This window comes from Brienomyrus brachyistius, chromosome 4 (genome assembly GCF_023856365.1).
Source record: "Brienomyrus brachyistius isolate T26 chromosome 4, BBRACH_0.4, whole genome shotgun sequence".
In the NCBI taxonomy this organism is placed as follows: domain Eukaryota; kingdom Metazoa; phylum Chordata; class Actinopteri; order Osteoglossiformes; family Mormyridae; genus Brienomyrus; species Brienomyrus brachyistius.
The window spans coordinates 18,076,039-18,100,842 of record NC_064536.1 but is presented as its reverse complement, the minus strand read 5'-3'; the positions used below and the strand labels follow the sequence as shown (position 1 = coordinate 18,100,842).

The 24,804-nt window shown below is 42.3% G+C and overlaps 1 protein-coding gene and 1 long non-coding RNA gene across 4 annotated transcripts in view; both read left to right on the top strand.

Annotated features, from left to right (window-relative positions):
* The window catches only part of LOC125740132 (uncharacterized), a 149,722-nt gene that overhangs the window by 48,293 nt on the left and 76,625 nt on the right, over window positions 1–24,804 (top strand). The gene's annotated exons all lie outside the window — the stretch shown is intronic.
* sdr16c5b (short chain dehydrogenase/reductase family 16C, member 5b) lies at window positions 2,755–22,772 on the top strand. Of its 2 annotated transcripts, XM_049010951.1 has the most exons (8): window positions 2,755–2,849; window positions 3,268–3,413; window positions 5,545–5,887; window positions 8,771–8,902; window positions 10,067–10,166; window positions 13,636–13,780; window positions 15,642–15,767; window positions 21,909–22,772. In XM_049010951.1, the coding sequence occupies exons 2-8, from the start codon at window positions 3,325–3,327 to the stop codon at window positions 22,000–22,002; spliced, it is 1,029 nt and encodes a 342-aa protein (XP_048866908.1). In that variant the 5' UTR covers window positions 2,755–2,849; window positions 3,268–3,324; the 3' UTR covers window positions 22,003–22,772. The 2 variants fall into 2 exon arrangements, with proteins under 2 accessions (XP_048866908.1, XP_048866910.1); XM_049010953.1 differs by lacking the exons at window positions 2,755–2,849; window positions 3,268–3,413 and adding an exon at window positions 4,978–5,168.

Sequence of the window (24,804 nt, the reverse complement as noted above, 5' to 3'; positions counted from 1 at the left end):
AGTAGCAGTATTTTTCTATGTGAATATTCATTCACCTTACTGGGACACCTCAGCTCAAAATGTTCCAAAGCATCCAAGGATCACTTCCCGTCATTTTCACAGCCACTTTCCATAATGAATGGAATGAGGTTTTGTATGTGATAAAAACTATATAGCGATCTCTCCCGCCACAAAGAAAAAAAAAAAAACTCTGCCCGAAGGTCGCATCTCGCTTATAAGAGTTTCGAAGACCCAAAAGGATTTGAAAGCTCTGCCACTTCAGGACGAGTCAGACGTCATCAGTCACATGATATTACATAAAGGAAGCAAGTTCTGACTCCTGGTTTGAAGGTACTGGGCTGCATTTTGGCACAAGAAGCTCCGGTATCTGCATCATATGTCCCATCATTTGTGGTACTTTTAGTTAGTTCTTAGTTTCTTCTGTTTTCTTTTTGATCCCTTGTTTCCCTTTATTTTGTGGTTTCCCCTTTTGTGTTACATTTCGACAATAAAGTCCCCTGTTGTGAGCCGCTCTGTGTCTCTCTTTCGCCTCCTCCGCCATGCCCTGTCTTAACACAATAGGTCTCAATGAAACGACGATTAAGAGGTGTGTCCCAGTACTTTTGTCCATATAGTGTACTTAGCCAATAAAACATATTGTTATTAAGAAGGAACACCCACCTGCTTCCAGTTCGTAGTTCATGAACTAGCAGCAATACAGGTTGTATAAGGACATTTAAACACGTTAATTTGGTGGATGCTTTTGTCCAAAGCAATGAACAAATGAGGAGCAGAGAGTGGGGTCAGCTAGTTCCTGAGGGAATTTGGGGTTAAGGGCTTTGCTCAAGGGCCCAACAGTGACATCACTCTGCCAAGCATGCAATTCAAACCAGTGACCTCCTGACCAGGGACGCACAGCATTCTCACCGTCAGCATGCGTCTTCCCTTTCTGTCACCACAGCTTCAGATAAATAACCCCCTGCATTTATACACTCCGGATCAGATTATCCACTGAGAAATTAACTTAGGATAACGTCTGGCAAAAGATCCAGCATTGCAACACACCGACCAGCCATGACGATAGATGGGGGGTCAGAGGTCACTATGGCAGAGGATCGTCCACCATGGCCACCTGCCACGGGAGAAGGGCTGTAAAACACACACCATGAGTCATGTGCCACGTGTGTGAGCTTCATCGGAGGGCGGGGACTTCTGCTGACGGAAGGTAAGGACTATGTAGCTGCAGGGCAGTGGGTGAGGAAATGATCCACTCCCGGGTAAACTCAGAATGTTCTGGGCTGCTGAGGTCACCTCCCTCCCATTATGTTCGCGAGTTGAGTGTGAATAGTGGACGGCAATGAATCACTGACTATGAGTGTTAGAGTCATAAGTGAAGAGCAAAACACATGCAAATGGGGTTCAGTGAGAGTTGGTGTGTGTGTGGTTCAGTGGCTCAGCCATCTGTCTGTTATCAGTGCAGAAGGTTGCCAGTTCAAATCCCACGGCTGGCAGAGTGATGTCAGCATTGGACCCCTGAACAAGGCCCTCAACCACTCCAGTGATTGTCTGATCCTGCTTTATTTTAATAAATAAATTGTATGAACATAGCATCAACTCATAAATGAGGCCACCTATAACATTTGACACATTATTATATATAAATAACAATAGGCGACAATGAGTATAAGTTAAATAAATGTCAGGTCTTCTTGTGTGGCAGTGTGCAGCTCTGTTGGTTAGGTGTCTGTCACCTCAAGGTTGCCAGTTCAATTCCCGTAGCCAGCCAACGGATGCTGCCCCTAGGGTAAATATATCAGTGCAACTCATGAAGAGCAAGGTAGGATGTGTGAAAAAAACTATTTCCCTCCCGGAATAAACCAACTATCATATTCTGTTTGTAAAGAAAAGTACTTTAAATAGATTTTTAAGTGAATTGTTCGATTTATCCCATAATATGTTATATTATTTTTTTTTTACCTGTCAGACTTCTTTCCTTGTTGAGTTTCTGATTAGGGAAAACGCATGTATATTTTCAAAATATCGCAATAAAAATTCCGAAAAGAAAAATACTCGATTTGACTCACCGGATAGGCTACATTGTAAGGACAAAAGCGAGTCGGCTACAGGGGTGACGTCATCCATTTTTATTTACAGTGAAATTTCGATTTAGTTGAATTAGTACCAAATAGTTCGATGAACTAGGACCTGGATTTTACATGTGGGCTACCAGCAAGATCAAAGGGAATACGCAAAGAGACGACACTTCAATATTTTATTATATAAGTAACGCTGGGGAGGTGTTTCAAAAGCGCTTTTTCAAATAAACCATATTTTAAAATGTCATACAGCTCAATAACTCCCTAAATAGGAATATCAAAAACAATAAACAGCTCGAATGATATTTAAATTGAGATTCTCATGCAATCTCCACGACCACATATAAACAGTTTTAAACAGCATACCGAAGAACAAAAACGTTCCCTCCACCATAGGAGATTTTAATGGAGGTGCAGTGGGTGAAACTGCACCCCCTACACGTCAGATGAAGATGCTTTTTTTACACCCGATTGTCCTATGTAGGGTCGCGGGGGTCCGGAATCTATCCCCGAAGCTACGGGTGCAAGGCAGGCAATAACCGAGGACAGGGCGGCAACTCATCGCAGGGTGTAACGGAATGTTACGTTCTACTCGTTTTATTTTACTGCCGCTTTAAGGGCAGGACGAGTGGAGCACGCGAGGTGCACAAAAAAGGGAAAAGTTTTTATTTTACGTAAGTAGTCGTGACCAAGGGCGAGGCCCTCCTCCACCTGAAAAATGTTATTGGTTATTTTTCCTGCATATACGGAGTATTGTGTTGCACCTGGCCTGGAGTAAGTCAATCTGCGCTATAGTTTTGTATATGTATGTCAAGATAGTTGCCAGGGATGTTAACTTTGATGAACTGCCGAGATTTTGGACTCGAGACAAGTCTGCACACACGTGTACACACATTGGCATGCATGTAACCGTTTAATTACTTTGTAAATCGTCTGTAGGGTTTGCAAACTGCCCCAACGCTTTTGATGTAGCTAATTTTAGGTTTATAATGGAATAATATAGATTTGCAGTAAGACTTCTTGTGTCAAAGTCTGAACGGGTGAGTATCATGCCAGATGCGTGAGCTGCCAGCCCGGCCTGAGTTGCTGGATGGTATTAATTGTATTAATTAAAGCACACCTGTGTAGGCATCGCATTACGTGGTTACTGGGGTGTTTTTGAGGCTGGGTTCTAATGCTTTTATCCTGACAGCGTTACAAGGGTACACCCACGCACACGGGCAATTTGGTAACTCCAATTAACCTCGGCATGTTTTTATACTGTGGAGGAAAAGGGAATACCCGGAGGAAACTCCACGATGACACAAGGAGAAAATGTCAACTCCACGCAACGAGCCGGTGAGGAGACTCAAACCCCGGTTCTAGAGGTGTTAGTGTTAACCATTACGCCACCTTTGCGTTCAGCAAAACTTTATATTTTAAAGTTATATTTGAATGTGGCTTATGTTAGTCATATGAATGTGCAAAAATATTTTATTGTAAATATATTCACTTTTTTTCCTATTCATCATTAATTTACACATATTTATCTGGATAAATGACTTTGGCTCTCTCGCCTTGCACCCCCGGGGAGAAAAGCCTACGTCGCCTAGTTATGCCCTCTGCTATGCCATACATTGCGTCTCACCTCCAGGGAGGAGTACACCAGTTAAGCTTCAATCAGCGATTCCATCTGTTTCTTCCCTTACAATCCTGTTCGCCCTCGCACTCAGTGCCAAATAAGTACCGTTGCCCTCCACGAGCCGTGCCCAGCATTCCAGTCCCGTCTCTCCCATTCCCTGCCTGCCCTGCCATGCCTGCACCCGTCTGCCAACCGCCTCGTATCCCTCTGATCGTGACTTGCCCCGTTTTCTCGACTTCTTCGCACCCCTATTACGATTACCGCCGACCTATTTCACTTTTGGTTGCCTGCCATTCCTAATAAACCCCCCGTCTCCCTCATTTGGCTGTTTTGCTTTCTGTAAGCCTCCGCTCTAACAGAGTATTATCGATTTAAAACTATGATATAAAATAATTACATTTGTACCGATCGTTAACGAACGGGATATATTTTTATTAAAAAATAATAATAAAAAACATTGGTCGACACAAAGATGAAAGTGGCAAAGAAACTGGATCTCATAACTGAAACTTTTTCACTTTATTGAAAATCTGCAAACGACAGCGTATCAGAATGTAATAATAAAACAATTCCATCCCATAACCTTTCTCCCACCGCAATGCGCTAAGAAATCATTTAACTTTTTACTTTGCCACTTAGTGAGAGTTGTACACTGCATGCGTACTTTAATATAGGAAGCAATTTGAATTTATAATATGAATACATATTCATTTATGGGAATTAATACACCTACACTCCTGAATTGTCAGGGAGAAATAGTAACGCATTTATCACATCGGCGTTTCGTTCATCTGTTCTCGATTGAGTGTTTGCCCTTATTTATATTCATGCATGCAATGTGAATTATTAGGCTGACCACGTTGCTGTGTCAGTAAAGGGGATTTAAACATACAGACACGGCTATGTCTGGACTTCCGTTCATCTTCCTTTGCGTATATTGCATGCACTTATATATGTGTAACATTTGTACATTTAATACGTGTGTTAACCACGCCGCTGTGTTAGTACAATGAATTAAATGCACTTACATTCTTGAAATAGTCGTGCATATATTTAGATTTTCATCTGCCTTTGCATCTATTGGGTGTGTTTCGTTCACGGAGATGTTTTAGGTGATCTGGTCGTTCCCGACAAGGCGGCGGCGCACTCAGTATCCCCGGCAAGCTCGGGATTGCAGCCCTTCCTCATCGCCCCATCCCGGCTCTGCTCGGCTTTTAGAGGGTTAAAACAAACCGCGCCCTACGCGCACATCCCACACCGTTAGGAGACTCAAAGTCACGGCTAGCTTTTTCCTCTTTCTTGTTGCCGAGGGCTGAACTTTGCCTTGATAGTAACACGGTGCTTTTTATAGCTACCGGCTGTGCAAAGGTCGCGGTTGCATTGTACGCGATATGCCGTACTTAAGAGCAATGACTTAGTTGTCCTGTACCATCCGCCGAACACCCGAGCGACAACCCCCTAAGTTTGAGTTGGTAAGTTAATCTCTGCACTTTTAAAACATGATATTCTGTTTTTCATATCTGCAAACCTTCCAAATACAGACGCAGTGCAAAAGCCATCAATGGCTTGCGGCTGTTACGGTGATTTGCATGACGTTTTGAGGGCGTTTTTCCTGATTGTACCTGCTTTGAACTACTAACGCTACATTGAATAGAAACATGGGAACAGTCCAGGCTTGTGCGGGCGAACGTTTAGCTAAACAATATGCATGCTTATCTCCGCGTAATCCTGATTTAAATTTGGAGAGTTACAGTGAGAAATAAGATACGTGTGTGTGTGTGTGTGTGTGTGTGTTCATATTCAGTTGTCCATCCAAATTAAATGTGCGCTTTTCTCATTTAAATATAGGCAGATCCTTCAGGCTTTTACGATGAACTTCTTCCTGGAGACCCTGATGTTGGTAATCCTTAGCCCATATTACTACATAGAGGCGTTTGTTAAATTATTTATCCCGACGCGGAAGAAGAGTGTGGCCGGAGAGACGGTATTGATCACAGGTGCCGGTAACGGCATCGGACGGCTCATGGCGCTGGAGTTTGCCAGCATGGGGGTCACCCTAGTTCTGTGGGATATCAACAAGGAGGGTAACAAAGAAACGGCCAAGCTGGTAAAGGAGAAGGGTGCGAAGCGAGTGCACACATACATCTGCGACTGCAGCGATAAGGACGAGGTCTACAGGGTGTCGGATCAGGTAAGACGTCTGTGCCAATCACCTTGCCCCATCCCGTGTTGAATCGGCATAGTTATAAAATAGGTTTTTACTAGTCAAAATGAAAATGACCAATCAGCTACTTCCAAATTATCTGCATCATCAAATGATGCAGGAGCGTATCACGGCACCTATGTGTGACGGGCGTGAAAGGCGCTACATAAACATGAATCGAATCGAATTAAATCGGAAAAATACCTTCAGTAGACCTATGTATGATTTCAAACCGTACCAGTCAAAGCTCTGGACATGCCAAACTGTCTGCAAAGGAGAGCGATAGTGTCGCATCACATGACCTAAACACAGGAGAAATGGTTTTGGAGGAGTTTAACCAGATAGTGCAGGAAAAGTGATCAATGAGAGCTTAGCATACCTCGTATGTGTGGGATCCTCTTCAGGACAACTGGCAAAGCATCCAGGAGGTCACCTCATGAAACTGGCATACAGTCCCTGGAACAATTAGGATTAAGGGCCGTGCTCAAGGGCCCAAAAGTGGGATCACTCTGCCAATACAGGGATTCGAGCCAGCAACATTCTGATTCCCAAACCACAGAGCTGCCCTCCCCCAACAATTTTTTTGTTTAATACTTCTTTGGTCAGTGTATAATTCTATATATGTTGTTTTACAGATATGATGTCGTCATAATTATTCAAAAATTTAGAAAACTGTACAAAAACCTAAAAATGGCAAAAGTCTGGTATTTTGTCTGGTTACTTATGGTTAAAGGTTAAGGCTGGATAGGGATTAAGGTTGTCATAGGTTTTTGTCTTTAGAAATGAATGACTGGTCCCCACAAGGATATGAATACAAGAGTGTGTGGCTGTTTTAATATCTCTGATGGGCCTGTATTAGATGCGGTTTTGCAGAAGCGGAGCTGTTGCCTGCAGCAGTCTGAGGGTGTGACTTGTATGGAGTAATTTTGGGAATTTCTGAATCGCTCCAGGCTACAGAAAATCGGCCGGTACACGAGTAAACTTGGAAATGCACTGGAAACACATGTCTGGTAGCATTTGTTTGTGAATTCTGGATTATTTGCTAAAGTACCGAAAACTCCACATTACATGCGGTGTTTTAACATTAGTAAACATAGAGTGAGACTTACAGACCGGCCAACAAAAATACACGCTGGGTGATTTGTTTATAAGTGAGATGAAGTTTCATACCTGGAAAAACAAACACTGTCACCAATAGAGACACCAAACCTATTGGCTCCCGTTGTCAAGTCTGTGAAATGTTTGAAAACTGTCGTCCTGGGGATGAGGTCCTGGTTCATCGAAGCTTCCCTCGTGCTATTGTTTCTCTTTAATAGCGGGCACACATTGTGTAGACAAGACAGGCATCAGAGTGAATGTGGTTTCTTACAGATGTACCTGTGGATCTGTCTTATGCATGGATGGGCCGATCCCAGGCATAACTGATTAGAAAGCACCATCCACGTGACATGCCAAGCTTACCCAGCTCGGAACTGACATGGCAGAACAGCGCAGCGATTTGTCCTCCATTTGTGTCATGTGACACCAAAGGCACACGGCTAATGCCTGTACAGTGTTTGCATAATCCACAAGGTAAAGAAGAAAGATCCAAGTTTGCCTTTGGCACGGATACAAGATCCTTGTTTGTAACCTGATACACCAGTAGCCTTTGGCTAAATCGGCAGCTGAACTGAAATAGAGCTAACCAATTAGGAGCAGTTCAGAGGATGAGGGGCTGTTCTCAGGGTTTAAGGAAGTAAGTGCACTCATGTTTTATCAGGCTGTGAGTGAAAACAATCATAAACCAAAACAGGAAATAACACAAACACACGTGGAAACATGCTCCATAAAACAGGGTATTCCAGATTTCTCTCTTTTTTTTGTTAGGAGTAAATTTAAGGTCTTTAGTGTAAATAGTAATTTTGTTTGTGTTGTATGTCTGACCTTGGTGCTGTTTTTTTCAGCATTTAAACTGCTCGTAAGTCATTTTTAATCATGTCAGTTTACAGAGTTCTTTGCAACGATTAGCATATTGGAATTGGAAGTACTTAATGTTAGCATACTTCACCACAAGGCTAATGCTAGCATACCCAACCACATGGTGAATTTTAGCATGCCTAACCAAGTGGCTACAGCTAGCATGCTTTACCACAAGGTTAATGTTAGCATGCTATGCCACATGGCTGATGTTAGAATGATCCGCCATGTGATTATGTTATTGGTGCTGATAATTTGACAGTTTTTTTCTTTTTCCTTCAATTGTTGCTCTTTTCTGTCATTGGTATTTAGACTGTTCGTTGTGCTTCAGAAGGAATGGCATGAACTTAGTGGCTGTGTTGTCGTTTCGATGTTTTTACTTTGCTTTATTTTCAATTTTCATTAAATCCAGTTTTAGTTTTCAGTGTGGTTTATGCGTTTTTATTTTAGAGATGTCAGCCAGTAGCCATTGTAATGTTGGCTAGGACTTAGTGACCTAAAGTACTGCTGGCTATTTTTATGGCTCAAGTTAATTGCACAAAAGAGGACCAAAGCATGGCGCCACCTGAAGATAATGCACTGGATTATGTTTCCTTGAGTGATTTCCATCACTCAAGAAAATAAACACGCCATTACTTTAGTTATATAGCCTAATGGAAAGTATTTGACGTTTGTTTATAATTTGTTTCGTTTAGTTTTTGAAAGAAATATTTATCATTTTGTTGTTTACTGTAGTTTTCAATTTAATCCTTGCATCTTGTTTTGTTTCCATTAACGTTTTAGTTTTCATTAACAATAGTAACCTTGGTGAGCACCCAAAACCAATTTTGCGCATCATGTTTGATTGCATGATTGATTTTGTAGGTGAAATCGATGTGACTGTGCTGGGCTGACAAGATCATTCTTTCATTTTAGGTGAAAAGAGAAGTCGGTGATGTTTCTATCCTTATAAACAACGCTGGGATTGTAACGGGCAAGAAATTCATGGACGCTCCAGACAGCCTCATCATAAAAACCGTTGAAGTGAACACCATGGCCCATTTCTGGGTACGTCCACCCTGCCAACCCCCTGTACTGAGAGCGGCTTCACGGGGCTAAAAACATTAATGCTTATTCTGGCGGTTTTTTTGAATTGCCATGGTTTGTATTACAAAAATGTTATAGATCATGTGGCCTTGGATATACAGAGGTGTACTTTCAGCGACAGACTGAGACAGCTGCACTCAGCTGGAGTGCGATATAAGGTTCAGCTTCAGCCATCAGCTTCAGCCATCAGAATCTGCAGTTAGTCACCCTGTGGGAAACGGGGATGACTGACTGACTGGATCAGAATCGCTGTGGCATATTCACAGAACATTCCTTCTTTCGTTCATTCATTCATCCATTCATTGTACAAGCCACTGGATATGTCACTCAGTACAATACAGTTAGTCTACTTAAATGCACCGTATCTCACAGTTTTTATTTCTGAGAACTGCTTACTGTTTATTGTCGTTTATTGTTACTGTTTATTACTGTGTAAATGTCCTTCTACACGTGTTGTGGTCTTACTGTAAACCTGCAGTTTCCTTTGGGATTAATAAATCAGAAGCTGTCATACATGATGTAGGGCTGGGCGATGTATCGAGTTTTTAAGATGTATTGTTATATATTGATAGGAGATATAGGATGAGACAGTATTGTTTATATTGCTATGGGTTACGCTGTTTTAAAATTATTCCCATAGAGCCGGCAGTTCGGTTATTTCTCCTCTCCCTGTCTGTTTCTCACACAACTGCGCCCTGCCCCGCCCCGCCCCCCCCCCCCACTGGCATGTTCTGCATGCTGTGACAACATGGAGACAGACGCGAGGCAACTTAACAAAGAGGGGTTGGTTGGTAATAAAAGAAAAAAACACCTGCCAGTAGTTCATTTTTCAGCCGTTTTTTCCACGTACGTGTGCAGCTGTCTGTAAATAAACGTGCCCGTGTGACACTGAGGGCATTTGGCTCTGACTTGGAACTGTATTTGTTATTACTTAATGGGAAAACAATATTGAGATATAGGTTATATATTGCAGTTCAGCTAAAAGATATCGAGAGATGATGCATTAATAGACGCATGCATGCATACATGCGTATTTGTGTGTGTTTGACGTATTTTTTTAATTTGCGACAGAATGAAATAGTTTGAAATAGAAATGCATTTTAATTTTTTTTTTTTTTTTTTTAGACCTATAAGGCTTTCCTTCCGGCGATGGTAGCCAATAACCACGGACACCTGGTCAGCATTGCCAGCTCTGCGGGACTGATTGGTGTCAACGGATTGGCAGGTATGGGGATAAGCCACACCTCATGCCGTTTTGTCAGGCCTTGAACACTGAGATATGTATTAAAATGCACATTCTTCACCTCCTCGTATAGCTGGTGATAGAACAAACAGTAGGGCAACCATCTCATATAGTGCAAATAGATTAGGTTGTGTCACGTGTGTTTTTCCTTACTGATGGTGTAATTATGATTTTATGGCGCATGCAGAATAATCACCGTGGCTTAAGATGACGGGTAAAACATTAGTCTGGATGCTGGCTTTTCGGGACTGTACAGACGTTTACTTACGCCCGCAGTTTGGTACGCAGGTTAGTAACGCACCTAAAATATTAATGGGATGAGTATTAAGGTACCCAAAAGTTAATAATCAGTATGAATTCGACGTACCCTTATGCTTATTAAATTTGGCTAGCAGAGCGCTCCACATAATGCTGTTTCGGTAAATCACGGGAGCCGTAAGCAGAGAAGCGGCAGCGAAGAAAGGGGCAGCTCAGCAGACTCGACATCGCTGGAAAGAGGACATGCTGTAGGTGGCCTTGTGCTTCAGAAGGAATGGCTTGGAGAGGGAGGTGTCGGCTGTGACGCCACAGTTTGTAGTCTTTGTAAAAAAGAAACAATGTTTCGAGAGGCAGAAGTAGCATTTAGTGGAAAATCTCACTAAACAAAGTGCACGTCTTGCCCAGTTGCGAGTAATATGAAGAAGCATGGCATGATTTGGGAGTCGCAGTGCTGTTTCCATCCAGCCATTGTGGGGCGTTGTAAGCATTCACCATGCGTATATTGCTTGGAAGATACTCCAAATTGAACTACAAATACCTCAGAAATGCTTAAAAGATGATGTACAAACGAGGTACAACAGTATGTTAAGTATGTTTCTAGTAGCCTAGTGTAAGATTTTTTGAGATACTTTTTTTTCATTTGCATTTACTAGTTTTAAAAATAATATAAAGTATAAATAATTATATATTCTACATTTTTATTTTATTAAAGTATTTAAGTAAAAAGAGCTCTAGTATCTGCATCAGTATCGGCAGTTGTGTATCGGATTTGAACTGACGAAATGTGGATCGGCCCTTCCCTAGTACTAGTAATCTTCTAGTCAAGATGTAAACATTTGAATAGTACCAAAAAAGCCTGGTAGACGTTTTCATGTTGTGGTCTGTGTGGAATGCTGGATGTTTTACATGGTATATTCCTGCTGTACACAAATTGCCCTTTTTGGACAGAAAATAAAGTGAACTGAACTGAAAAAGCCGGCATCTGGACAAATGTTTACTGCTGTCATCTACAGCCCTGGTGATTGTTATGCACGCAGCGTATAATCGCGATGTGATATCGCGCCGGTCCTGTTTTTAATTGAGTTTGCTTCCGTTTGCGGTTTGGCACCATGCTTGTCCACTTGAAGGATGCAGTAAAACTGCGATAAAACGGCAGCTCCTCAGCTCTGGGCCTCTTAAACATCCCCCATCCATGAGAAACCATTACCTCGAACCGCTTTGCTGAGAGCACTTGAAGCACCATTGCACCGTTCTGCTAATGGTAGCAAAATGTGCGGTTCTCTCTCAGGAACTGTCCTTTTAAGCATCTGCCCATCATGCCTCATCGTTTGTCCGGTCATGGTGAATTTGCCAAGCACACAAACAAGGAGGGAGACACCCCGGATGGGATGCCTTTTAGCACGTGTTAAGCTTCAACCCGTACACTGATGAGACATAGATTTTCTTTCCAACATGCGAAAGGTCCCAGACAGATAGCGGCCAACCGGAAAAAGATAACATGCGGTTTAATCGGAAGGAAGTCTGTTTATTTGCCTGTGTTTTGGTATTTCCCTCCCCGGCTGTGTTCGTGTGCGAGCAGAGGGCAGCTGACGTGCCGCTATGATTCGCGTTTCTGCTGATTTGCTCTGTCTATTTCATGTGGCAATTTGCAAGGAACTATAGACGAGGATTCCCCCCGCCAGGCGATCAGCCACTTATGGCTTTCAAACAGGCCGGGGGGTGAATCTACACCACACAGCTGAGAGTCCTTTGCTGTTGTACACCCTTCTTCCATCCCTAAAGAAATGCTGTACGACTGACAGCCAAAGGACCGCTAGTTCTGCCGATATATGCATTGTGGTCTGCTGATGTCAGACAGGATTATCAGAATCCAGATCAGTGATTGTATCCAATATAGACCTCAGCTAAGCAGGCTGATTTTTTTTTTTTCAATATGCAGCGTAAAAGCTGCCTGCCGTAGGGTATTTCTGATGGGGGGGTAATTAGCAAGCCGCAAAGACTAAACATACTCAATCTCAATGCTGTCTCGGGGTAGTGAGGCACCTTCGATCAACTTAATGCCTTCTTAACTCTACGGTTCGAAGCTATAAGAAATCATTTCTTTTCATATATGAGTTGAAAGAATGAAAATTTATAGATCTGACCTTGTTCAACTTGATCAGACTTTTTTAAATTTTAGATGGTATTGCCTTAGATATTATTTACATCGTTTTTTTGTAATAGGTTTTGAGTTTGTGACTTCAAGATTTGACTGCCTGTGCTGTGATTCAGATGATGTATTTCCTAAAAAGATTCAGGGAAATGTTTCAAAAGGCCGGAGAGCGAGCTCGTTGTCAGCATTTGTGGTACGACGTAAGAGTAGAGGCCTCAATAGCGTCGGCATGCGCGGTTGGTTTGATACGGGTTTTAATTGTGACATTGTAGCATCATGTCATTCAGGTTTACTCTGCATTCCTCTCCTGGGCCAAACATGCTTAGGTGAATCGATGTCTCTGCATTGCTCATTTTGGTTGATTCCATGAATTCCCTACAGTGTTCCATCCGAGGTTTTCCTTATGCTCCCTGGGATAAAGTCTATCGGATTCTAGGCTCCGGATTGATGCTTATGGAAAACATCCAGTGAACAAGTCAAAATATTTAGTCAGGAACATTGATAATGGTATCAGAGCTGATAATATGAATTAATATTTTTTCACATGTTGGACACTGCAGATTAAAATAAAAAAAATGTAATGTCTAATGTTTCTAATGTTTTTGGTACATTCTACCCAAAATTGAACAACTTTGCAGAGTTCTGCTGTGGAAATGTTTGAAGTATTTAATACTTTAACGTTTCTGCTGAAACTCATTTAATGCAGTTTCATAAATTCTACACACGATTCCACAATATCCGTAGCTAAATGGTGGTATTCTTAATGTAATGGTCTAATAGCTATTAGCAGCTTGTTTGCAATGACCGTTAAATCAAATAGCCTTAATGAAGCCAATATGGTTAAAATTAGAGATTAATTAGCTTTCCAAATCTAATTTCTGAAATACTGTTAATGTTCCCGATTAATGTATCTTACAAGCGACAGAGCGTAACCTGGTGACCGTAACCTGGCGACCGTAACCACAAGAGACCATGAGCGTTTCCTTCACGTGATGGGATTCCTGCGGCCTCATCCCTAACCACCACCCCCCACCCCCACAGATTACTGTGCCAGTAAGTTTGCGGCTGTGGGTTTTGCTGAGTCTGTGGCCTTGGAGCTGCTGGCCACTGGCAAGAGCGGCGTAAAGACCACCATCGTGTGCCCCTTCTTCATCAACACCGGCATGTTTGACGGCTGCGACACCAAGTAAGCAGAGACCCGGGCATTCCTAACGTTACGTCATACAGATATTTATATTACAGTGATATGGTATTCTCCCACCCCCATGAATTCAAAATACCAGAAGTATTAAAAAATACTGCCAATATCTGGACAATATGAGAAATTACATTTCCCTCCCAGCTCAATTACTGCTTTTTATCATATTTTGCTCTCCATCTTAATTTTATTGTAATTTTCCATTTTATTTATCTTAATTTATTTTTAAATATTATCGATTATTTACCTTTGAGCACGATCCAGGGTCCTGTACCATGAAGGTGGATTTCTTGCTTGGGGAGAACTTGTTGGATTTAAGGTAGTCTGGGCTTAATGTAAGTGAGGATAAAGGCCATTTAAACTGGGGTACCTTAAATCCGTTGTAATATCCGTTAAAGTTATCCGACTAAGCAAGAAATCCAGCTTTGTGATGCAGGACCCAGGAGGCAGATGGAAAAAGCTTCTCACTGCTCGGATGTGTGGCGCATGTTTGTGACTCTGAAAAATGAAACTTGAAAGTTGAACCGAAAAATTGAACCTAGCTGACTGGTCTTGCTTTGGAGCAACAGGTTCCCCTATTTTGTTGTTCTTATTAATTTGATTGTTTTCTGAGTCCGTGTTTCGGTTTTCTGAGAGTTGTTGAGAGTTTAAATAGTTTAGAGTCTGAGAAATGTCAACCATGTGAATTATTATACAGAATCCATCCCCCACAGTGGGGGAGGCCTGACAGACCATCTGTCTTGTGACTCTGAAGGCCACGGAGCCAACAAACAACTAGCTAAGCTCACGACTTCGGGATTACAATGTTCCCACAAGCCACTTTGCAACGCTAACCAACAAAGTCCTGCCTACGCAGAATTTCTGGCGTTAACATGGAAGCAGCTACATATGAGAAATTAGCGATCAGTGGTCATTGTTGACGCACCACAGCACATAACAAAATGTGTCCTCTGCATTTAACCCATATGTGACAATGTGACATAGCAGGGGGCAGCTAATTCAGCACCTGGGGAGCCGTGCTTGGGGGTGATACCTTGCTCAGGATACCTCAGTGGTGTCTTGCTGGTCGGGGGGATTCGAACCTGCAATCTTTCAATTGCAAGTGCGCTTCCCTCACCATTAAGCCACCACTGCCCACAATATGACCAAAAGCATCATAAAATACCTGGATAGCAAATAAATGATTCTAGTTATTGAATACTTTGAAGTGGAATGAATGTGTATACATGTTTTTGCACTCAATAAACTCACACAATGCATCTGTCTAGCATAAAGTGATACCACTTAAGCACCTTCCTCAAAAATGTAATTGCAGGGCCTTTAAATGGCATGCGATGAGTTTGCTTTCTTTGCCGTTAGACGAGTTCCTGGTTGTAATTGTATTTTCCAGATGGGGAATACATATGGTTTGGGGACCAGTTTGTCACTGCGGTAAACACATTCTCATCAGTATGATAGCTCAAAAAGTATTTGATGGATACTTGAGCTCTGGAACTGATCAAATTTGCAACAAATTGCACCGAAATTGAAGCAGTGCCACACAGTAAAAAAGAGAAGGGCAACCTCTGAGTGAATATACTGAGACACATGAAGGTGAACTTTTAATAATGATGTTTTTGTAGAGGTAGGGAGAGAGTGTAGGGGGTAAGATTTCGGAGACGTTGGGGAGTGTGGGAGGAGTATGGATTAGATGAGGGGGAGAGGGTTGGTCTGGTATAAAATGACTAAAAGCTTCGTCAAAGGCACAATTTTGCCATGACAGCCAGACAACCGATAGGGTCTTGTGGAGTTCCTGTCGTCGTCAAAACACCAGCGCCGTCTCCGACGCAGCTCTGCTTGTGCCCTGCAGGTGGCCTCGGGTGCTGCCAATTCTGGATCCGAACTACGTAGCCAAGAAGATTGTCAACGCCATACTGACCGAGCAGGTGCACCTCTACTTGCCCAGGAGTTTGTACTTCATGATGGCTTTGAAAAAGTAAGTCGGTATTTTCATTGTAAAGGTTTTTTAAAAAAACATTTTATTTTACAACTTTTATCCAAAGTGCTGTACAATTGAGAAAACAGGGTGAGCCAATTCCTGGAGCAACTGGGGACTGAGGGGCTGGCTCAAGGACCCAACAGTGACATCACTCTGGAAAATCGGGGGAATAGAACCAACATCCTTCTGAATAGGGCACAGTATCCTAATCCATTGATCTATACATCACTCTTCACATGATTCTTTTTATATTTACCTAGAGTCATGCACCAGCACAAATACCATTACAAATGGGTCCAACTTAGATTGTACATTACTCTTGTCCTTTTATATCAGCACATTGAGCCTGGAGATACACGATTTCATTCAGCTATGCATCCGTTGTACTTTTGTGTGAATGACAATAAAGTTCACTTACTTACTTACTTACTTACTTACAATGACAATAAAGCATCTATCTAAACTGAACTTACAAAAGGCCAGCAATACAGCGTTTCCGCTGGTACCATTTCTCTCTTGCGACCCGCCATGCCGGAATCTGTGCTGCCTCAGGAAATCGGCCAATCCAATGCCATGGTGACTCGCCCTGGAAGCGCGATTCCCGCCTCTGCCCCCTGTGCATGTATTACAGGATTCAGCTGGTTAACGGCACTAACAGGCTATATTACATCGTCATTTAGCAGAACCTTTTATAAAGCTGTAACAAAATTAACATACGAGGCAGGTAAACTGAGCAGGTATTTAGCTAGGTGGGGTCTTTTATACCCCATTCAGACACACACACACACACACACACACACTGAAACCTGTCTAATTATTGCAGTTTTCCCATTATGGTGTCGTGTGGGAATGGGAGCACATCGGTAAAGTCTACCAGTTAATCTATCCCCTGGTGACCTAGTAACATACTGTAACATTACAACGTAACAACCGTAACATTATTGTGTTTGACATTAATATCTGTTGGGAGTACACAACACCCGTTACTCACTTCCCACAACAAATCCACTAAGTTTGACTGACACATACAGTTAGGCTCTGTGCAGTGCAGTTAGGCTGTCCTTACATTGTTAAGTGAGGCACTGGAGCCGGCATTGAGGACTTAATTTAACAACCACTAAAACAACGTAGTTATAGCTGTCACTGAACATAACCAGCCTACATGATTATTGCTTGTTTACCTCCATAGACAGAGAGGGAACATGCCGTCACTAAACGGTAATTTAAAAAAAACCAAAAACATGTACAACAATGGTCTGACGTCTGCATTTTTTCAGTAGTGCCACCTCCTCCCCGTCTCATTGCCCCCACGCCAAACCTCTTCATCCACAGGAAACACTGTAGCATTTAAAAGTGTATTGTACTCCTGTTCATTGGTCGCTGCCAATGGGCAATTACATGCAAAGGTCCTTTTGATGTCACACCCATAATGCAGATAAAAAGCCGTGTGTTTCTAACATGTAAATTAGTGTATGAACTTTGAGCATTTATCTATATTCAGCCCAAGAGGTTACATGAAAATGTATGCAAATTGACTCATTGATACTAAGCTTTTTCATGCTCTGAGGCATGTTTTTACCAGTGTGACTCTAAATGTCACATCTATAATGCTGGAATTGTCCTTCTAATAATCTGTTATCTGTTGTGTGTAAATCTGTTTTGAAGAATGTGAGCTGTCTTTTGCAGTTAACTCGCATAACGTCGGCCTATCCGTCAGTTAATTACACGTTAACTGGAACAGTCCTTATTTGGAATGTAACTGTAGGTGAGGATCAATAATCCATAAAATGGATAAAGACGTCCTGATGTCAGTCTGGGGGCTTTATGGAACCCGGGGTGTCTGATGATTTTTGTGTGCTGCTGTAGAGCTGACACAGACTCTTACACACTGGAATTTATTGCAGCCATTATCTCAGGGGATTAGGGATCTGTGGGTTGTGGGGTTGAAATCCTGCAGCCGGCAGGGTCATTGTGTGGCCATTGGGACCTTGAGCAAGGCCCTTAACCCTAAATGCTCCAAGGAGCAGCTGACCCTGCTCTCTGACCCTTACTTTTTCATCATTTTGGACAATAGCTTCCGCTAAATAAATCTATATATCGCTTGTGATTTCAGCATGAGACCCAGTGATTTTAAAAATCTTATTTTTTTTTGTATTTTATTTGACACAACGAATAAGTTCATGCTTACGGGAGCACGCTCTTTTCCTATTGGCTGTCTGGCACTTTGCGTTGATATAGCCTGACCTGCTGCGGAAGTATAACTGACCCGTCATCCAACAGCACCTGGCCCGACGGTGGATGCAAAGGCGGAGCAGGACGAGAAACATGATGAGACGTTCGCGGTCGATACCGCAACACTGTGGGGGATAAAACTGCGATTACGTTTTGTTTGGGTCCAAACGCTCGGAGGGAACGTGTGAAACGCAGATGGCAAAGCAGGTCTATACCTCTCATAAAGCGCATTCCTCCGGAAAGTCTGGAATTCCTCACTGCCAGGAAATTATGGATTAGGGCAGTTTGATTATAAGTTGGGAGGTGGGAAGGAGGAGGTCACTGGTGCCCTGTATGATGTCAGGCAGTACAGTGTCTACCTAAAAGGATTACCTTTAAGGCAAAAGAGAGCCTTGGTTTAGTTTGCTGTTGATTTTGGTCTTTTAATAATTTGCTGTGTCTTGTGATTTATTTTAATGTTCTAATACAGTTACTGCTATTAAATATTAGCCTCTGATTAAAGATAAAGTATTAATATGAATTAAGCCTCTTTATGAGTCATTTTGGTTAACGGCGTGGGAAGAATTATATGTAGGTCTAATTGAATATATTTGATTGGGTGAAATTTTCGATATGTGATTGGTCAAAGAGGCCCAGGCAAACTAAAATTGGAGGGAAACCTGAGTGTATTAGCATCCCTGGCATGTGGAAATACGCACTGCAAGTGCGGTTTTACATGAATACATTGATTTTTTTATGTCATTAATGGCTTTTGCATGTAGTTATCAAGCCTTGTAAGAGAATTGTGAATGTATTGGAGGATCTTTCGAGGTTGCTGTTCAGTTAGCCTAGCCTGGGCATTTTATCGCAGTGCCATTTTTAAATTAGTGTTTAAATGAGCCATTTTGTGATTCATTTATTTCCCCAGTTGACATGTCCATCCTCCTGACCTTTCTCTCACCCGTCTTCCTTTGTATGGAGCTCCCTTAATGCCAGCGTCCCTCGTACATCGTGACGACAGCAGGGCGATCCAAAATTTGGTCTGTTTTTTTAATGACTGATACAGCGCTCATATTGTATTAAAAACTCACATTGTCCTCCATGACGGTGTTTGGGAAATCAGAAAAATTTGAATTTTATTGACGCACCCATAGGAGAGTACAAAAACATAATCCTAACGAGAGTGGTGGATACCGGAAGATCATGCGAGTATTCTGGGTGATGGGAATTTGGTCAGGCCTAAAACGCTGTGATTTAGAGTGGCGCAGTTTAAAAGTGGAAAAGAAGCGGTACAGGAGGAGTGCGCTGGCTGAAGAGTGACAAAGGTGTGAGCCTGTCCGTCTGGGGATTGTGGAGGTTTCGGAGAGAGAGCGAGACGGGAAGAATGACAGAGAGAGAGAGAAAATGAGAGAGAGAGAGAATGATGTAGGGAGATGGAGAGATACAGACAAAGCCAGAGAATGAGAGATAATTACAAAGAGACAGAATGAGAGAGAGAGCACACACCTCCACAAAGAGCAAAAGAGAATGGGGAGACATTTCCAAGACATTTAGATTTTCCCTTGTGGTGTTACAAGGCTGGGTCATCTTGGTGTGGACTCTTTGCTCTTGCTTTTGGATGTTGGTCTTTTAATAATTTGCCGTGTCTTGTTCCCTTTGCTTCCTGGTAGAGCCCAGCCCCCTTTCCCCTGTTACTTAGGATAAGGTGCTGTGCCTATGATCGGAAGGTTGTCAGCTCAAATCCCGTGGTCGGCAGAATGATATCGCAGTCGGACCTGCAAGCATGGCCCTTAACCCCAATTGCTCCAGGGACTGTCTCTCACAATTATTTATCATTTTAGCTAAAAGTACCTGCTAAATAAATGTGATATAATAACCATGGTTACGGAGGATGGGTGGGTGGATAATTTGTTGTATGAACATAGCTGTTACTTTGGGGGGCTGTCACTTATTATTAAGCATTTCTCTTGTACTACAAGTATCCTGTGAGCTTTGAATGAATGTTTTTGCAGTCCAGGCATCCAGCGTTTTGTTAGACAAGTCTTCCTCTTCGTTGCCACGGGTCTGTTGATGCCTGAGGCCACACAGAATACGAGCTTCTCTCTACTATGAATGAGGGGACAGAAAAGAGTAGAAAAAATGCTCCTTTGTGCTGGTTATTCTGGTCTTTTATTTATCTTTCTAAGCTCGCGCATCTGTGGATCCATGCTTTATAGATTTTATTGTCTCTCCACAAAGCACACATCACCCTCTTAAAGGGAAAGAAATAGTCTTTTGAGCTGTGCAACGATGCCGCATTTACTGAGACGCTAGAGTGTTAGCAATGTACTTTGTCGGCTGATGGAAGGTGGTTTCTGGGTAATTGTGATATGTTACCTGAGGAGATGTTAATTCACAACACACTCGAGATGTATTAATTCAAATTTTGAGTGGTTTCGTCTGGAAAATGGCCCTATAATTATACCTTATCCAGTTCTTATTTGCATTTTAATCACATGAAGGGGGAGGATCAGGGAGAAATCCTCAGTCCTCTAGGGATGGTGGATTCAGTCCCCCCTCCACCTGTCTGTGTGGGGTTCGAATCCTCTTCCCCGAGTATTCTCCATTATACTCCTGTTCCCACTTGCAGTAAAAAAAAACATCCTGGTTTATTGGCTTGGTGACTCTACTTCCCATTCATGGTGTCCCCTGCCTTGTACCTTGTGCTTCCTGGTGTAGGTTCCAGACCCCTGAGAACTTGTCCTGGATGTATATGGATGATTTATCAATTTTAATCACATTTACATTTATTTAGCAGACTCAAGGATCCAATGGTGACATCACTTTGCTGATTATGGGATTTGAACCAACAACCTTCTGACCACAGACGCAAAGCCACAGTTATATTACAATGCATGTAGGTGTCTCTGCCAGGGGAGACCTTGAACCACATAAAGCAGTTTTTTCTCACACCTTACAATTCAGGATCAAATTACTTCCCAATAGGTATATTTTATAACATGCAGGCACATTGTGGTGGGCAAGGAGGTCATAGAGACAAGGATGTAGGTGAATACCCCTTGCGAGGTGAGGTTTATTAAGGGGAAAGGGGGAAATCCATTTTCTGTATCTACTTTTCCTATGCAGGGTCGCAGAGGTCTGGAACTTTTCCTGGAAGGTATGGGCGTAAGGCAAGGAACAACCCTTAATGGGGTGCCAGTCCATCACAGAAAAGGGGAAATTTATGGATATATTCAAATGTATAGAGGGGTCAGTGGGAAGGCAATAGTCCCTTCAGTGCAATCGTCTTCTACTAGGGGACAGTGTCTTACTAGGTTAGGATCCTGTGTCTGTCATCAGAAGGTCGTTGGTTCAAATCCCCAGGTTCTTAGAGGGTTCTCTCTGGTGCAAGTTTCAAGCTATGGGTTACAGTTGGTGTTGGCCCGCATTGTGCTGACTGCCCCCTGGTGGTCAGTGGTGGCTTCCCCATGAACCATGGCAGTGTCTCTCAACAATGTTTTAGCATGATGTACAATTCGTGCTTCCATCTGGTGATGAAACGCATATTCACGCTAACCTGCGAATCAGGGCATCACAGAACCTTAATCTACCAATCGGGACATCTAATCTGAAAGTCACCCGTAAAAGCGGATCCAAGATGGGTTGTGCTGCAATGAAGGGAAACGTTAGGAGGCCCTTGGTCAGACAGAAAAAGTCACCAAACAATAAATAAGCCATTATCTGCCGTGTAGTCAACGTCCATGTTGAGACAACGAGCTTTTCTTCCTGTGTTTTGAAGGCAACATTTGTAGTTTTCATTCAGTTTTTTGTTTACCGGATTGCATTTTATTTCTGTTCACAGAAATGTTTGTTTCGTAGTTGTAGTTTTGGTTAACGACGGCAACCCTGCCGCAGAGCGAGGCTCACGCCGACTTTTCTGTCTCGCAGCCTGATGCCGACGAAGCTGGGAGTCCTGCTGGGTGATTACCTCGGCGCCTTCCACTTCATGGATGCCTTCAAAGGGCATGAGAAGAAGGAGTGACCCGCCAGAATTCCAGAACACCCAAACTGTCCTGGATGTGGAATGCATGAAATGCAGCGTACGCCCCCCCATACACAATATCCCTCTATATGCTAAATTATGTAACTATATTATATGTTTGTATGCTATTATTGTTTTTAAGAATGTAAAGGAATGTAATCGAATCCAGCTTCAGCACGGTTTACATTTCTTTTTAATCGAAAGACTTGACTGTTTTTAATCCATAAAGCCTTAACTCCAACATTCTGAGATGTATGAACGTGCGTGCGTGTGCGTGTATGTAAATGTTTCAAAGTATTACCCTTATTGATTTGGGGATGTAACTGAAGACGGGAGGCTTGTTAAATCAAAGTGGGATTTTAATCGCTTTGTGTGTGTTGGGAGACCGGATTACACTGTAAAGGGAGCCAGATGTTTTTGATTTGAAGGAGCGTAGAATGATAAGTGGTAATTGTTGAAGGATGCCTAGCATTTCAGTGTTTGTAGTACGAGCCTCTGGTTTTTGAATGTATTATTGTTTTACCTTTAGTCTGTCAATCGAATAACGTGTTTTCCCCCTGGAAATGCAAAATGTTTCATGTCTATAGCTGGCATTAGTCTTTTGATTGTTGTTCACAGCAAAGAATGTCTGTATATATCATTAATCCAACATGGTGACAGAGGCGGTACCGCTGTGTTCACAACATTAAGTACTTGTGTTTTTGCTTGAAATGTCCAAGTAAATCTGTCTGCATAAAAATATAGAAATACAAACACTGTATAACCAATGATCATTCGTTAATATCTGGACCTGCTTATTTGGAGAATCCAGTCTGCAAATTCTTGAAACGTTGAATTCTGGATGTTTTAAGAGTCAGACTCAGAAGTACCATTAACCGGCTCTGTCATGCATATTAGGGTGTTGGGTGTGTCTGACAGAGCAGAGATGTACAACATAAGACAGGTAGCATAAAATATACATGTAAAGTGCAGTTTCATAGACTGCAGTGTTTTGGACCTGGGAATTCTGGGGACAAATCACAAATAAATAAGAGTTAAGCGGTTTGGAAAATGGATGGATGGATGGATGAGTTCCAGGCGATCTTGAAAAAATATGATGTAGATGTGGCTGCAATTTCAGAAACTTCAGTTTGCTCCTTCCACCCCTGAGGAATTACTGAGAATTGATGATGACATTTTGTTTTCTGAATGCCGAGCCACCTGTCGTAGTGGAGATGTTGCATTGTATATCAAAGACTGTGTTCCACAATATCCCCGAACCTGTATTGGTGTTCCGGGGCACCTAGAACATCTTTTGGTGACAGTCTGATCCCTGAGATTGCCACGGCACATATCTGCTATTGCTATGTGTGAAGTATAATCTAGTAAGGGCCAAATGTATCACAGGGGGGCTGCCTTCTGAAATCCACGGCCATCTCTGGGTGCCGAGTGCCATTCTGATTGCACCATCACACCAAATGCAGGTTTTGGTTTCTGCAGCCAAATTCATCACTCTTAGTTATGAGGGACCACAGTAGTATTTAGTCTGTTTTAATTTCAATTCTCTGTTATATTTTCAATTTTTAAACATTGTTTATGTTTTTTGATACCAAAACAATTACTTTATCGGCAAAGTATTAACATCCCCTTTCCCTTGTTAATTTGTTCGTGCTACGATTATATGCAATTTATACCATTAATGCAAAGCATGTGCTTGTCTTTTAATATCATAGTTTCAAGTTTATTCATTTCACACTCGATCCTGAAGACCCCCTCTCTCGCTCGCCTAAATATCTGATACCATGCTAATGACTCATACGTACAATAGGTCATTTTATGAGGTGTCGACCGCTATGCTAATGATTGACCTTATCTCTTACATGAAAGGTTTTACGTTTTTATATAATCACTTAGCATGTCTGCGTTAAACAGCTAGACACGTAACCATCTTTGTCTATGAAGATTTCTTTTGGTTTACATGAAGCTGTAATTGGACAGTGGGCCTGATATTAGCTCCTATAATTGGACAGTGGGCCTGATTTTGGCTTCTGTAATTGGACAGTGGGCCTGACATTACCTTCTGTAATTGGACAGTGGGCCTGATTTTACTTCCTGTAATTGGACAGTGGCCCTGATATTGGGTCCTGTAATTGGATGGTGGGTCAGACCTTATTTTCTGTAATTGGACAGTGGCCCTGATACTGTATTAGCTCCTGTAATTGAATGGTGGGCCTGATATCTCCTGTGACTGAAACCAGAGGAAGCTCAGTCCGCCAGGAAAATGCCAGTAAGGACTGCATGCAATGGCTGAGCCTCCTTTTGGGCAATTGTCAGTACACAGTTGTTCTTAGTGAAGATGGAGCGCAGCCATATTAAAATCTACTGAGCATTTGCAATCCTGGATGAGTCTGTCTTACCAAAACGGGTAATGGGTTTTTAAACAGTGCCCGCAGATGGCTGCTTTGTCTAGCAACACTGCCCTCTAATGGCAATCAAATGAAGACACATCATTGTAAGCACAGCATTGGTGCTGTAGGCACTGAATGGCTGAAAGCAGAATTGATTCCTAGTAGGCCACTACAGGATGTTATTGAGATATACTGCATAACAAAAGAGGCCATGCTTATGCAATACTTTGGACTTGATAAAACTGTAGAAGAGGAGTTTGCACACTCTTCTGAAACAGCAGTTTACAAGCAACGCAGATTAAAACCTGGTGAGGATTCCAACGTTTTAAGCTCAAGCTATAGGCAATGGTAGCAGGACACAAACGTTGAGACGATGAAAGCTTGTTTTTTAAGGGTATGTTCCTGATTAAAGGGT